The 16400-nt window shown below is 42.9% G+C and overlaps 1 protein-coding gene across 1 annotated transcript; it reads left to right on the forward strand.

Moving 5' to 3' along the window:
* Positions 1-309: 309 nt before the first annotated feature.
* On the forward strand, positions 310-14336 carry CHGB (chromogranin B). The gene is given in 5 exon segments (NM_001132333.1): positions 310-669; positions 5339-5385; positions 5838-5931; positions 11310-13078; positions 13949-14336. Coding segments are annotated over 5 exon segments (2037 nt in total). The 5' UTR covers positions 310-620; the 3' UTR covers positions 14027-14336.
* The last annotated feature ends 2064 nt before the right edge of the window (positions 14337-16400 follow it).

Raw genomic sequence — 16400 nt, forward strand, 5'->3', positions numbered from 1 at the left:
CTGCACTTTTAAAGCTATCACTGTCTTTTCCATTTTCCCTGACCAACCATTTAGTTCTCTCTCGGTAGAAGGAGTCTTTTCCTCAGCTAGGTCGAGGAGACACAAACAGACCTCGTCATGCACACATCTCAGCACAACCACACACATGCATATAGTCTCAAACACACGGTTTTAGATTTGATGGTGTGTGGGGGGAGATGGGGAGCAGGCTGAGGCACTCCAAGCGGGACCTCCCACCTCCCCCACCATCTCAGATCTGCACTACTCCCCTCGCCCGTCCATTCTTTGGCCCGCCTTTCCCCCACCCCCGCTCCAGACCCTGCACACCAGGCGACTGGACTGGCGTAGATTTCCGCCCATTTGCGTCGCTGCCTGGGGGTGCTGCTTCGTGACGTCAGGGCTGAGCTAGGGGGCGCCCGCTCCTGGCTGCCCGCCCCTCCCGGCCCTGCGGCCCCCGCCTGCCCTTTAAAAGAGCGGGGCCTGCGCCAGCCGCGCCACACCGCGGGGACCAGGAGGCACGCTGGTTTCCCGGGGCCGCTCCATCGCGCCTTCCTCCTGCGCCTCGCTTCTCCGGTCCAGCCGCCATCTTCCTCTCCGCACAGGGGCCGGCGAGCGGGGCCATGCAGCCAACGCTGCTTCTCAGCCTCCTGGGAGCCGTGGGGCTGGCGGGTGAGTGGGCGCGGCGGGCCGGTCAGCACCGCGGACAGCGCCAGCCTCGCTCTTCCCCGCCGCTCCCGCAGCCAGGCTGGCGGATCCCGGGAGAGAGGGAGGGTTGAGGGGAAGGTTTATCTCTTGCTTCGTTTTTTCTCCTCCCTGGGTGTTTTCCTTCAGCTCCTCCCACCCGTTTGACTTGGAAAAAGCTAAAGGGCTTCCTAGCCCAACCAGGGGAGCCTCAGTCTTTCTGTATCTGAGTTTTCCTCTAGATAGGAAGGAAGAAAACGTGCCATACCTCCAAGGAAACCCCACATTTTGTATTCGCTTCCAAGATGTCACACTCTCTCTGCCCGTCTAGAGAGATTCTGTTGTCTGATTCTGTATCTGTTTGGCTTTTTAAAGCCAGGCGACTACAGAGAGGCAGGAATACATGTATGATGCTATTTAGTGCCTGCATAATTTCCCTTATTATTGTTATTGTCCTATAAGTATGATGAGATAAAAGTGAGTCCTATATATATATAAGATATATCCCTTTTCTTAACATGTCCATATATAATGTGTGTGTATGTGTGCTCATGTATGTACAAGTTTAATATAATATGTTCCTCTATTTTGTATTTCCATCTCTAGGGACAGGTAATTTCTAATTTCACACTCAAAGGAATTATTTTTTTTTTAACCTGTGAAAGCCTCAGCAGTTCTGAGAACATGTGCCCCTCATTTTTTAGTTATGAATGGAAACCGCAGTATTTTGACTTCTGTACTCCAGGAAAATTATTAGAGTACAAAATAACCACAAAAGTACCTTTGGAGTAGTAAAAAAAATGTTTTAGCCAATTTAGGAGGATTGAATTTTAAGTAGTAGATATTTGACTGTTTCCCTTTTTGTAGGGAAGATTGTAGGATTAATCTTTCAAACTACCCTGAATCTCAAACAAATGATCTCTGAAGATCTGAAGTGTGTGTGTGTGTGTGTGTGTGTGTGTGTGTGTGTGTGTGTTGAAGTCGAGTCAACTATGGGTATTGAGATATTGAGACTATTGAGAAGTAAGTATACTAGCACCAAATTAAACTATAGGTTTTCTTCAGCTGTTTTAATGATTTAGAAAATTGTTCATATCTGAGATTGAGACTCCTGCCTAGAATTGAGATACTGCCATCCATGAATATGAAGCTTTTATTGGCAGCAATTACTAGATCCAAAAGGCAGAAACAAAATGAAAGCCAGTCATAATTAATTTTATTGTAAGCTATACACATTCAGAATTTGCTAAAATTCTTGTCATTCTCACAAATTGCCAATAAATGTTCTCAATTTCATTAAAGAAAATCAAATGAATATTTATAATTATTTCTGGTCAAAATACTTTCAGAGAAGAATTGCTTTGCTTAGGAGGCTGTAGACCACAAAAACAGTGACATTTGTGGGAATGATTTAACTATTGTGGTACAATACTTACAGATCTTTTATGTAACAGAATATTTTAAATAAAAGTTTATATTTTAATAGCAGCTAAAATGAAGACATAATCTTTTTAAAAATTGAGCTATAATTTGTATATTATATAATCCACCCTTTTAAAGTATATAATTCAGTGGTTTTTGGTATATTTGCAGATTGTGCAACTATTACCACTATCAAATTTCAGAACATTTTCATCACCCCAGAAAGATACCACAAACCCATTAGCAAGCACCTCTCCATTCCCACCTCCCCACAGCCTCTGGCAATGAGACATGTTAGCCGTCAAGTAGAGCTGGTAATTTGCAAAATTACAGGGCTTGGGGAAGCCTCAAGAAAACATCTAGCTCATTCACTTATCCTTAAGAACTTCTGAAAGATATGCACAACCTTCTATGGAAGCTATTGTGCACTCTAGAAATTAATATAAGGGAAGTAGTAAAATGATATCCATATTATTCTAGGTAAAATGGTTTCTTTATCTTTCTTTTTCTTTTCTTTCTTTTTTTTTTTTTTTTTTTTTTTTTTTTTTTTTTTTTTTGAGACAGTCTTGCTCTGTTGGCCAGGCTGGAGTGTGGTGGTGCAATCTCAGCTCACTGCAACCTCCATCTCCCGGGCTCAAGCAATTCTCCTGCCTCAGCCTCCCGAGTAACTGGGATTACAGGTGTGTGTCACCAGGCCCAGCTAATTTTTTTGTGTATTTAGTAGAGATGGGGCTTCACTATGTTGGCCAGGCTGGTCTTGAACTCCTGACCTCAGGTAATCCGCCAGACTCGGACTCCCAAAGTGTTGAGATTACAGGCATGAGCCACTGCACCCGGCCGGGAAAATGGTTTCTAAATTCAGAAGAGCTTGTTTAACTTATTTTACAGCTATATTTTCAATCCAGTATCAAATCTTAACAGTATTAGATATTAATACATCAGAAGTTACTCTCAGATTTACCACATTATTTGATAATTTTTCTACCATTTGATTGCTTTACTTTTAACACAAGCAGTAGGTTTTCTTTTTTTTTCTTATATCCCTACAGACAGAGAGCATTAGGTTTTCTGTTGTGCCACCTGAATCTTACCGTATGCAAAAGTAACTTGAACTACTTTAAGGATGTCAACATGCCTTTGGCTATTACCTTGTTGTCAAAATTTTACCGGAAAAATACAGAAGCACCTAGATGTCCCACCAAGATGTATAATGTATGTTCAAAAGCAGACCCTAGTTTTTTTTTACATCAAAAAGAGATCTGAAGAGCCTCAGTCAGAGAAACAACGGTTTCATAAATACAAACCTAAGCTACAAGTTGTCTAGAGTAGTAAAAGAAAAATCTTTCTCTGCCCCCAAATCTGGTAACTATTAATACTTCGGCAATACCAGTAGTTAATAAAAACATCTATTTTACATTTGTAAAAAAAAGGGAAAGTATTAGCAAGAAACTGCATTATCAAGAAGGCTTAGTAAAGCTGGATTTTTTTAAAGTCATCTGATTTATTAGGGGAGTTATTCTCTCACAGTCATTTATTTGCAGAGGGTATTACAGATTTCCGGTGGAAAGAGAAAGTGCTGAAATGGGTGTGTTCTCAAATAGCCATTTGGAGGACGAAAGAACAGTTGAGTATACTGGACCTTGGGTACCAAAAGTGGGCCAACTGGATCTTGCCTGATAAGCATTTCAGGAAGAACTTGGGGTCTTCATAGCATAACTTTGGGCTTCTTGAAACAATTGAAGTGATCCTAGATCATGCTTTGAAAAGAAAAATTTAGCAAAGTAAGTAAATGAATAGGTGTTTTACTTCCAGGTTGAGTCCCATGATATGTAATTGATAGGGGGTGGGGAATGTTTAAAGAGGCTTAGAGCAAAGCATTTTGCAAGGAAAGGTTGGGTTGCTGCATTTGAATAGCTTTCATGTCTGATGTCTGAGAACTTGCCTCAGCTAGCTCTACTCTCTTCTCAGGGACTTAGAATAATTTCCTGCACTAGCTTCTCCTGCTCAGTTGCCTGCTACAGGGAATGCCAGGAGAACTGTAGAGATGGACTTATATGTAAATGCTTTGGGCTGTTCCAATGGAAAGGGCTTAGAACAAAGTCAAAGTGAAAAAAGAATCAAAGCAGCTTTGAGAGAGAAAAAAATGGCACTGAAAAATTAAAATTACCCGAAGCATTTTCGAAGAAGACAAAGCAACTTCAAACACTGTTTTAAGATAGGCAGAATCCCATGAAATTTTATTGAAATAAATTAAAATTTTTCTTTTAAAATATTCTTATAAACCAATGGTTAAACACCAATTTGCATATAATATTATGGACTTGATGCTGTACTAGGAGGGTTAGATACCTGCCGTGTTCTTTACATGGTTGCAAACAGTGTGGAGAAAGAGAAACACAATGTTGATACGGATGCATAAAAGAGCTTGTTCAGGCAAAGGCCTTGTGGGTAAAAAATGAGGTAATTAATTATGGAAGACATCCATAACCATGTTTTTGTCAAGGAAGTAAGTTTTGGGAGGATATATTTTTGGAAACAGAGATACGGAGAGAGAGCCACAGATCTTTACCTATTTGGGGTAGGCAGAGAAGGATCAAGGAGGGCATTCTTGTTTTATTAGACTTAGTTTGGATTAAACTTTTTTTTTGTTTGAGACGGAGTCTGGCCCTGTCACCCAGGCTGGAGTACAGTGGCACGATCTTGGCACAGTGCAACCTCCGCCTCCTGGGTTCAAGCAATTCTCCTGCCTCAGCCTCCCAAGTAGCTAGTGCATGCCACCACGCCTGGCTAATTTTTTGTAGTTTTAGTAGAGACGGGGTTTCGCCGTGTTAGCCAGGACGGTCTGGATCTCCTGACCTCGTGATCCACTGGCCTTGGCCTCCCGAAGTGCTGGGATTACAGGCGTGAGCCACCGCACCCAGCCCTAGCTTAAACTTTTAATTGAAATAAAATATATAGAAAATTGAACAGATCATGAGTACACAGCTTAATAAGCACACCTATGTAACCAGCACTGAGATTAAAAAACGGGACATTTCTGGTTCCCCAGAAGTCCCCTCCTTGTCTGTGGTCTAGATTTGATTTATACCGAATCTAAAATAGCATTTGTTTCCAAACATATTTAAGACATTGCCAGGGGAAAAACAACAATTAATGTGGGGTGATTTTGTCAGTTTGGGGTCACACAGCTCTCAAACCAACTCAAGTCATTTTCCATTCTTTTTCTCCTTCAAAGCTGTCAATTCCATGCCAGTGGATAACAGGAACCACAATGAAGAAATGGTAAGTTGCAATGTCAGTCTTAGAATCTAGACTTGTATCTAGACTCTAGATTCTCCCAGTCCCTATTATACCAAATCAAACACACGCACGACATAATCTTACAAAGCCAGGTTTTCATTGCTGACAGAATGTGAGCAAGGGATGCCCCTCCTGCACTGAGCTCCTATCTCCTGTCAGGATGGCTTAGCACCCCTGAGGATAGCTGTGCCATTGGTTCAGAAACGGGTGTTTATTCCCCTCTCCAGATAATCCCAACTCAGTGCCTTTTTGCATTGTTCTGTGTAGAAGTTTGGAAGATTTCATTCTGTTCCTGTAAATCTGTATCTCCGCCCTAAGAATACTGCATCAGCGCAGGTCACGTAGTCAAGTCTTCCTTGACAGCAGCTCTGGGTTGAGTAGTCTGTCATCCAATGACACCAGCTTCTCCAACCTGCTTTCGGGTTTCCCCCCAGGTGACTCACTGCATCATTGAGGTCCTCTCAAATGCCTTGTCGAAGTCCAGCGCTCCACCCATCACCCCTGAGTGCCGCCAAGTCCTGAAGACGAGTAAGTGTCCCACACTGCAGGCAGATCTTGGTCGCTGCAGTGATCCTTTTTCCTACTCCCTCCACATCACCTTCTACTTTATCTACAAATGACCTGGGGGCATAATGCACTAGGAAGAGTATTGATTGACTAGGCCAGTATCTGGGAGACAGAAGATATGACTCCTAGTTCCTGCTTTACCACTTCGCAGCTGTGTGACTATAGGAAAGACCCTTTGCCTCTCTTTTCCTCAAAGTAAAATGAAGGAGTTGAACTCAGTGATAGTCTTTCAGATGTCTATCCGTTCTTAAATTCCTTAGTTCCATACTTTGGATTTTTAGAACAGGACTTCATCTGGGTGGAGGGGGTTTGGGAAATGCTGGTTTGTGATTAGATGAGGAGGGGGGTTATGGAAGTGTTGGAAGATGACAGAGGGAGATTTAAAAATCATTCTTCTCTTTGCCTTTTGCTCTTCTGACAGTGAGAATCAGGAAGCTGAGAAGCAAGAAACTTAGAAAGGTGACTTAAAATTCTGGCCTATTTACACAACAAATTAGCTAAGATATTTTAATGCACAGCTTACTAGAATAGAAGGTATCACCAAATGGTACCAGGAGTTCCAGGCCTGAGAACTGGAAGGGTTTCAGGTAGAGGCAGTGCATTCCAGTGAGGCAGACTAACGGCTTTCTGAGTCCAACTTGTGAAGTGTTCTCAATATGAAATCATTTCTGCTGAAAATAAAATTTGAACAGTAATATAAGCAGTATCCGTTGGAAATTGACATCATGAGGTCAATTTTACAAGACTATGCAGTCTCTGTTATGCATGAAGCCAAACTGATTCAAACAAATCCAGAAAACACTGCCCTCTTCAACACTGTCCTCTGCTTTTAAACTTGTAGTCAGGCTGGGAACAGTAGATTTTATCTTATTTTTTCACCTTTAAAAATCTTTCAGGTGGGCATGGTGGCTCACGCCTGTAATCCCAGCACTTTGGAGGCCGAGGCAGGTGGATCACCTGAGGTCAGGAGTTTGAGACCAGCCTGGCCAACATAGCAAAACCCTGTCTCTACCAAAAATACAAAAAAAAAAGAAAAAAAAAAGAGAAAAAATCAGCCAGGCATGGTGGCAGGCGCCTGTAATCCCACTACTTGGGAGGCCGAGACAGGAGAATCACTTGAACTTGGGAGGCAGAGATTGCAGTGAGCCAAGATCGCACCATTGCACTCCAGCCTGGGCAACAAGAGTAAGACTCCATCAAAAAAAAAAAAAAAAAAAAAATCTCTCATTGCCACCAGCCTGGCCAACATGGTGAAACCCCATCTCTACTAAAAATACAACAACTAGCCAGGTGTGGTGGTGGGCGCCTGTAATCCCAGCTACTCGGGAGGCTGAGGCAGGAGAATTGCTAGAACCTGGGAAGCAGAGGTTGCAGTGAACTGAGATTGCGGCATTGCACTCCAGCCTGGGTGCAGCCTGGGTGGCAGAGTGAGACTCCGTCAAAAAAAAAAACACCTCTCGCTGCCAGGCAAGATTCTCTTGCTATAGCTATACATGAGCCCTCATGCATGAAATGGTAAAAAGCAAATAGTGATTGGCCAAAAGAGTAACCTGAGGCCAGGTGCAGTGGCTCATACCTGTAATCCCAGCACTTTGGGAGTCTGAGGCAGGCAGATCACAAGGTCAGGAGATCAAGACCATCCTGTCTAACACAGTGAAACCCCAACTCTACTAAAAATACAAAAAATTAGCCGGGCGTGGTGACACACGCCTGTAGTCCCAGCTACTCGGGAGGCTGAGGCAGGAGAATCGCTTGAGCCCAGGAGGTGGAGGTTGCAGTAAGCCGAGATCACCCCACGGCATTCCAGCCTCAGTGACAGAGTGAGTCTCTGTCTAAAAAAAAAAAAAAGTAACCTGAATTAATTCAATCTGCCTTTGGGGGCTTCAGGTAACAATGGTAGCTGTGGGGGCCTGAGCCTGTAGGGACCCTAGAAACAGTGGATGGAAGCTTTCCTACCACTTCTAGCCCACATACCTCTTTCTGAATTTCTTTCCTTCTTTTTTCCAGCAGTTACAGGAAGTGAGTAAGAGCAGAGTGGGTCACTAGGCAGAGAGTAAAGGCTGCTCCTTTTGGCAAACCCATCTTGGTATCTCCCTTTCCCTTCCTTTGTTTACTAGACCAATGCAAAAGTGAGGGGTCTGTCCCATCAGCTAACCAAAGAACCACAATTGCTTAGGAAAAGTTGCCTATGCCTGCTTGCTAAGATCTTAGCCCTTAGATTATGGCACAGTAACTCTAGCCTCTGCTCCAGCCCTGATTATGCCCTGAGGTCTTTTGATGTCTGTTGAGAGAGACATAGGGAAACTGGGAAAAATCAAATGTATCTAAGGATCCTGGAGATGTTATACCCAGACAGTGACAGAATGCTGAGATGGTGAAGGTTTAAGAGCTCTTCTGTGGTTGAGCCTTAAACACCAGCCAGAGCTAGACAGACAAATAACACAAAAGAGTAAGGCAGGACAGGAAGTGACTCACAGATTGGAGGGCACATGCCTTTTCTGAGAGGGAGCAGGTAATTCTCAGCTCTAATCCCGTTATGGAGAAATACAGACTATGTTGTCAAATCTTGGGATTTTTCAAAAGAAGTTAAAATTTTGATTTTTAAAAGACATCTCCTGGTATTTTCATATCACCTCTGAATTCAAATGTACTAAAACTGCTGTTTAGGTCAAACAGAATTTACCTCTGATGCACCAGTTTGCAACTTTTATCCTATTCTAGTTCTCTCTCTCTTGTTGGCATGTCGTAAACTGGTCAGAAGACTGGTGGAGCTTTTGCCCAACTGGTTGGAAGAATGCCTTTATACAGCCTCTGTTCCACCCCACGCCCATCTCCACTCCCACTCCTACTTGCATGTCTCAGAGTCAGCATATACTCACTGAGCAAATGAGTATTTGGAGAGTAGGACAGAATCATTATTTTATGGATTTAAGAGACCTCAGGAAAGACGTAGTCTAATTTCTTAACAGGTACAAGAATCTCTTTGACTAGGGTTGATCTGGTCATCCTTACAGCATGACAGATGCATTTCCCTGTTTTCGCTTGAAAGTAAGCGTGAGCTTCACACCTTGATTTTACAGATTGACAGTGCGTGTGTGCTGCTAATCACAGCCCTCTTCCAGGCCCACCTGCGGGGGCTTAAAGCTAAATTTAGTAGGAAGAGCTAAGCCTCAGGCACATGCTGCTCAGGCAGTACATATTTAATTGGGAAAAAATAAAAATACTTCTGTTCCTGACACTTAAGACTCACAAATCAGTAGGCAGTAGGAAAGGGACCACAGTGACTCGGCCCCTGGAGGCTGAGATCTTGTCTGATCAGCTCTATTTCAACCAACTCTCAGAATGACATCAGTATCTGTCTGTCTTAGTCAGCTTGGGCTGCTATATCAAATACCATAGATTGGATGGCTTAAACAACTAACATTTATTTTTCACAGTTACAGCAGTTGGAAGTCCAATATCAGAGTGTCTTATGAGGGCCCACTTCCTGGCTTGTAGATGGCTGCCTTCTGTCACTGTATCCTCATCTGGTGGAGACAGAAATCATCTCTTTCTCATATCTCCTTTCTTAGGGCACTAATCCCATTGTAAGGGCTCTATCTTGATGACCTAATTACCTCTCAGAGGCCCCCACCTCCACATGCTATCACATTGAGGATTAGGGCTTCAACATTTTGGAATCACACAAACATTTAGTCAATAGCACTGCCCAGAGCCACCATGCTTCCCCGTGCCCATCTGGCTAGCCATGCCCCAATGCCATACACACCACCACTGGCTTTTAAGAGGCAAAGAGACTGGTGACAGATGGGCCTTCCCTCAGATGTCTGGAAAAGGCCAGGGACATTTTCATTGCCTCATAAACATGAGAATATTATTATCATGCCAGACTGGACTTTAAACAGAGAGGTACAGAGAGTCCACTATTTCTTGGACATTTTTACAAAATAAATAATTTTTTTCCATTTTGCAAATATCATTTCAAAATAACTTATCAGTGCCACCCAATAGAAATATAATGTGAGCCACAAATATAATTTCAAATTTTATAGTAACCACATTTAAAAAGCAAAAAGAGACAGGTAGAAATTAATTTCAATAATATATTTTATTTTTATCCAATTTTTTTCTGATATATAATTTTATAAATCTGATCTATTTGAAATATATATTATCCAATACATCCAAAATATTATTTCAACATATAATGATATAAAAATTGTTGAGATTATTTCACATTATTCTTTATTCTCAGAAGTCTGATGTGTATCTTACGTATATAGCATGTCTCAGATCAGACCAGCCACATTTCAAGTGCTCAACAGCACTTGGGCTTATGGTGTCAGCAGTGTAGACCCAGAGCTGTCAGGGGCCTGGGCTTCAGGCATTTTATCTGAACTCTGTGACATAGGTTGAAATCCAAGCCCTCCCAGCTAACAACTGAGACAGTGCTAACTGCCTATCTCCTTTCATGGGGTGCCCTTGAGTTAAGGAGGATTTAGTAAAGGAGCTATTGATATTTGGAAAAGATGGACGAGAATAGCATTCAATTAAAATATCAGTTATACCATGTACTCTGACTCAAGAAACACAAAGATAACTCATTGTGCTGAAGTTTGTCCCCAACATATGAGAACATGTTGGGTGGATGGAACCTGAGTGAAAAAAGAAATGGCCCTTTCCACGGATGTGCAGTTTTCTCAGGCAAGAAATGTACACCCTTATCACCAGCTACTAAGTTATATATCACATACTGCTAGGTTGAGTCTACAGTTGATTGGATAATAGAAGTCTGATATAAACTAATAATTTCAAATGTTTAAATACTCCTTTGAATCTTGATATTTCTTGTTTTGGCTAGTTAACTATCTAGCTGGATTATTGTTAGAGCTATTCACATAATGCTAACTTTTTAACTCCTACTTGAAGAAAATATGGAAAGAATGGTCTTGGATTATACCATGCTGAGTCTCAATGTCTGCAAAAAGAAGAGGTTGGACTGGATTAGATGAATTCTAAGATGTTTTCTGCTTCTAAATTCTAGTATTTCATAAATCTATATCTCGATTTCAGTTTGATCATTGGTAGTACCAATGAGAGAAGCTGGCTGGGTATTATGAAGACATAAAAATATAGGCAGTTTATTACTAGATTTAAACACAGTCAAGGAGCTTTCATAGCATTGACTTTCAAAATGAATCTGAGTATATTCTTCATTAACTTAAATAATTATCCAAGCAATTTTCAGTGTCATCAGGATTTGTAGTGATTACTGAGGCTGGTGCTTGTCGAACCACAAGCAATTCTGAAGTTATACCTACTCTTCATTTTCATTATAGGTAGAAAAGACGTCAAAGACAAAGAGACAACTGAAAATGAAAACACAAAGTTTGAAGTAAGATTGTTAAGAGACCCAGCTGATGCCTCGGAAGCCCACGGGTCCTCCAGCAGGGAGGAGGCAGGAGCCCCAGGGGAGGAGGACGTCCAAGGCCCAACAAAGGCAGACACAGAGAAATGGGCAGAGGGAGGCGGGCACAGCCGAGAGCGAGCGGATGAGCCCCAGCGGCGCCTCTATCCCTCCGACAGCCAAGTCTCCGAAGAAGCGAAGACACGCCATTCTGAGAAGAGCGAGAGAGAGGATGAGGAGGAGGAGGAAGAGGTAGATAACTATCAAAAAGGGGAGCGAGGGGAAGATAGCAGTGAAGAGAAACACCTTGAAGAGCCAGGAGAGACACAAAACGCTTTTCTCAATGAAAGAAATCAGGCTTCAGCTATAAAAAAAGAGGAGTTAGTGGCCAGATCTGAAACACATGCTGCCGGGCACTCTCAGGAAAAGACGCATAGCCGGGAGAAGAGTAGCCAGGAGAGTGGAGAGGAGGCAGGGAGCCGGGAGAATCACCCCCAGGAGTCTAAAGGCCAACCCCGAAGCCAGGAAGAATCTGAGGAAGGTGAGGAAGATGCCACCTCTGAGGTGGACAAACGACGTACGAGGCCCAGACACCACCATGGGAGGAGCAGGCCTGACAGGTCCTCTCAAGGAGGGAGTCTTCCCTCTGAGGAAAAGGGGCACCCCCAGGAGGAATCTGAGGAGTCAAACGTCGGCATGGCCAATTTAGGGGAAAAGAGGGACCACCATTCAACCCACTACAGGGCTTCAGAGGAAGAACCCGAATATGGAGAGGAAATAAAGGGTTATCCAGGTGTCCAGGCCCCTGAGGACCTGGAGTGGGAGCGCTATAGGGGCAGAGGAAGTGAGGAATACAGGGCTCCAAGACCTCAGAGTGAGGAGAGTTGGGATGAGGAGGACAAAAGAAACTACCCCAGCTTAGAGCTTGATAAAATGGCACATGGATATGGTGAAGAAAGTGAGGAAGAGAGGGGCCTTGAGCCGGGAAAGGGACACCATCACAGAGGCAGGGGAGGGGAGCCACGTGCCTATTTCATGTCTGACACCAGAGAAGAGAAAAGGTTCTTGGGTGAAGGACACCACCGTGTCCAAGAAAACCAGATGGACAAGGCAAGGAGGCATCCACAAGGTGCATGGAAAGAGCTGGACAGAAATTATCTCAACTATGGTGAGGAAGGAGCCCAAGGGAAATGGCAGCAGCAGGGAGACCTGCAGGACACTAAAGAAAACAGGGAGGAAGCTAGGTTTCAAGATAAACAATATGGCTCCCATCACGCAGCTGAAAAGAGGAAGAGATTAGGGGAACTGTTCAACCCATACTACGACCCTCTCCAGTGGAAGAGCAGCCATTTTGAAAGAAGAGACAACATGGATGACAATTTTCTCGAGGGTGAAGAGGAAAATGAGCTGACCTTGAATGAGAAGAATTTCATCCCAGAATACAACTATGACTGGTGGGAGAAAAAGCCCTTCTCTGAGGATGCGAACTGGGGGTATGAGAAGAGAAACCTTGCCAGGGTCCCCAAGCTGGACCTGAAAAGGCAGTATGACAGGGTGGCCCAACTGGACCAGCTCCTTCACTACAGGAAGAAGTCAGCCGAGTTTCCAGACTTCTATGATTCTGAGGAGCCGGTGAGCACCCGCCAGGAGGCAGAAAATGAAAAGGACAGGGCTGACCAGACAGTCCTGACAGAGGACGAGGTATGGTTTGGGGCTTCTGTTTAAAAGTACTTACTCTGGTCAATGTTAGCACATTATGTTCAAGACTATCCAATATTAACGGGGAGAAATTGGTGGGAATTAATCACTATGAAAATCATGCCCTAGTAATGGAGTGGAGGCCGCCTTGGGGGTCGGTTTCCACCTACATCTAGCCATCGTCCACATCCTTGTCCACCTCACTCAGTTGCATTGCTTCTCAACGTTGTCTGCACACTGGGATCACCTGGAGAGCGTGAAAAATTACTGTGTTAGAGATTCTGTCTGCTTAGTGCCTAGGGTGCTGCCTGATCATCAGAATATTTTAAAGCTTCCAGATGATTGCAGCGTTCAGCCAAGGTTGACAACTACTGTTCTGGTATCTTCCCCTCGGTCATCTGTTTGTTCATCACTCTCTCCCTGAGGTAGGGAGAATAGGTGATAGAGAAGTTTACTTGCTTGACTATTTAGTTTGCTATCTTTATTATTTCATGCCCTACTGCTGTCAGAAATTTATATCTGGGGGAGGTAACACTATTGGAACTGAACCTACCCAAACAATGTTTTTTTCCTAATATTTATTATGTAGGTTGGTGCTTCTCAAAGTTGAATGTACATCAGGATCATGAGGGATTCCTATCCCCCAGAGTTCCTCATTTAGTAGGTCCCAAGTAAGACCCCAATATCTGCATTTCTGACAAGTTCCCGGCTGATGCCACTGGTCAGGGGGCCACACTTTGAGAGTTACTGATGTAGATTGACTAATGCAGCTTCTAACATGCCTAAAATTCCCCTTTCCACTCATACTCCAACAAACTACAGCAAAAGAAATTGGTTTGGGACCTCATGCCTCCACTTTTCCGTATTTTCCAGAAAAAAGAACTCGAAAACTTGGCTGCAATGGATTTGGAACTACAGAAGATAGCTGAGAAATTCAGCCAAAGGGGCTGACTGTCATTGGAGCGGTGGGCACTGTTAAGAAGCAGCCATCACATGATCTGTTTTTCACCACTTCACTGAAAGACACCATTTATCTACCCAAGGGCAGAAAGTAGAACTTACTATTCATTAAATGTTTGACACAATTGGAAATGTCTTTAATTTCTGTCAGAATGCTATTGAAAATGTGAATTGCATGACGTAGCATATTCTTTTCTGCAAAATAGACATATTAACATGCTTGTGACAATGACTGTGCTACTGTCTTTGGAAAAATGTTTGTCTCAGTTGGAAATAATAAAAGATTCACCTGAGACCAAAAGTTTCATTGTTCTCAGCTTCTTTTGGGCAAAGAGAGAGGCGTGTGACTTTTCAAATCTATTATTTGAAGTAAATCGCAAAAGATGGCCCTAGGATTTGTTGGGTTTTGGATGCATAATAGAATAAGAAAGCAAACCTTTTGAAGTAATGTGCAGGATATAAAGAGAAATAGATTAGAAAAAGACATCTACTCCCCCATGCCAAGAGAGATTACAGGGGCTTGAAGAACCTGTTTCAAAAACAATCATAAGATATTACTTTAAAAATTCCTTTATCTAAAGAGCTCTAGAAGTAGCCAGCCAAAGTTCATTTTTCAGGGCTGAGAAGAAAGCTTGGATAATGGGAAGAATTCCGGGGTGGGAGTGAAAACATCGGCCTGTCCAGACAGATCCCTGGCCCCTCAGATCTTGTCGGATTTCTACTCCTTAAGAAGATAGAGGCAGCCGGGCGTGGTGGCTTACACTTGTAATCCTAGCAATTTGGGAGGCCGAGGCAGGCAGATCACGAGGTCAGGAGTTTGAGACCAGCCTGGCAAACTTGGTGAAACCCCATCTCTAATAAAGATACAAAAAAAAAAAAGCTGGGCATTGTGGCAGGCACCTGTAATCCCAGCTACTTGGGTTGCAGCGAACCCAGATCAGGCATTGCACTCCAGCCTGGGTGACAGGGCGAGACTCTCTCTCAGAAAAAAAAAAAAGATAGAGGCTAGGCATGGTGGCTCACACTTGTAATCCCACACTTTGGGAGGCCAAGGCAGGTGGTTTGCTTGAGCTCAGGAGTTCGAGACCAGCCTGGGCAATATGGCGAAACCCCATCTCTACAAAAAATTTAAAAATTAGCCAGGCATGGTGTTGTGCGCCTATAGTCCCTCCCTACTCAGGAGGCTGAGGCGGGAGGATCACTTGAGCCCTGGAAGTTGAGGCTGCAGCGAGCTGAGATCGTGCCACTGCACTCCAGCCTAGGTGACAGAGTAAGGTCCTGTCTCAAAAAAAAAAAAAACAAAAAAAAGATAGAGGTCTTACTCTGCTGACTCTGTTACTAAGTAGCTCTGACTTTGGGCAAGTTACTTTTCCTCTCTGAACCTCAAGATCATCAATAAAATAAGATATTTGTCTCACTGAGTTGTTACAAGGATGCTAGAGTTGATGCAAAACAGAGCAGTGCCTGGTATATATCAATGGCATAGGAAATGTTAGCTGCTGCCGTAATCATTCCTGCAGCTTCTTAGGACAATACAGTTGGACAATTCCCCTTCTCCCTTTTTTTACCTGTCATTTAATTCCTAACCCTTGGTGGCTTCTACTTGGTTGACTTCTAGTGTTTTGACAGTTTTGGTAAAGAGTTACTCTCTGGAAGGTGGTGCAGAGGAGAGTAAGACCTTCTCTTTACTCTCTGAAGGTTGGATAATTAAGTCTATGAAATAAACTGACAGTAGGCAGATGAACAGGAGAAAAAAACATTTTAATTACATGCATAGACCCAGGAGTCCCACAAAATATAAGACTCAGAGGGGCCAGATGATTGAAGTTTTTATAGCATCCTGAGCTACAGAAGAGAATAGGGGGGGCTTGGGGTTCCTGAGGGACACAGTTATGGGAAGGTAGCAGGAGGAATTGTATGATAAATAAAGGTTGTGTTGTTATGCAGATAAAATCTCTCAGGTAATCAAAGTGATTGAGCAGCCTTCTTTTTTTTTTTTTTTTTTAGAGCTTAATGAAATTTTATTTTGAAAATATGGCAAAAGTCTAAGGCACTTCAAACATTTAAATACATGTAGGACCAAAGTAAATGTGACACAGTATAAAGGAATCCATAAATACAGAGAACTACACTATATTTCTCTAGAGGCAAATACATAGCCAATTCCTCTAACACAATTCAACCTTTATCGTTAGATACAGAATTGTGCAATTATTAACAAAAATATGATAATGTTACATGTAGCTCTTCATGTCTTTAATTAGTATGAAATATAAAAGTTGAAAATACTGTGCCAATTTCATATGCTCTTTTTTTAAAAAGTCATATTTACATCTACGTAGATAAAACCAAATGAAAATATTTT

Source organism: Pongo abelii, chromosome 21, assembly GCF_028885655.2.
Source record: "Pongo abelii isolate AG06213 chromosome 21, NHGRI_mPonAbe1-v2.0_pri, whole genome shotgun sequence".
NCBI lineage: Eukaryota > Metazoa > Chordata > Mammalia > Primates > Hominidae > Pongo > Pongo abelii.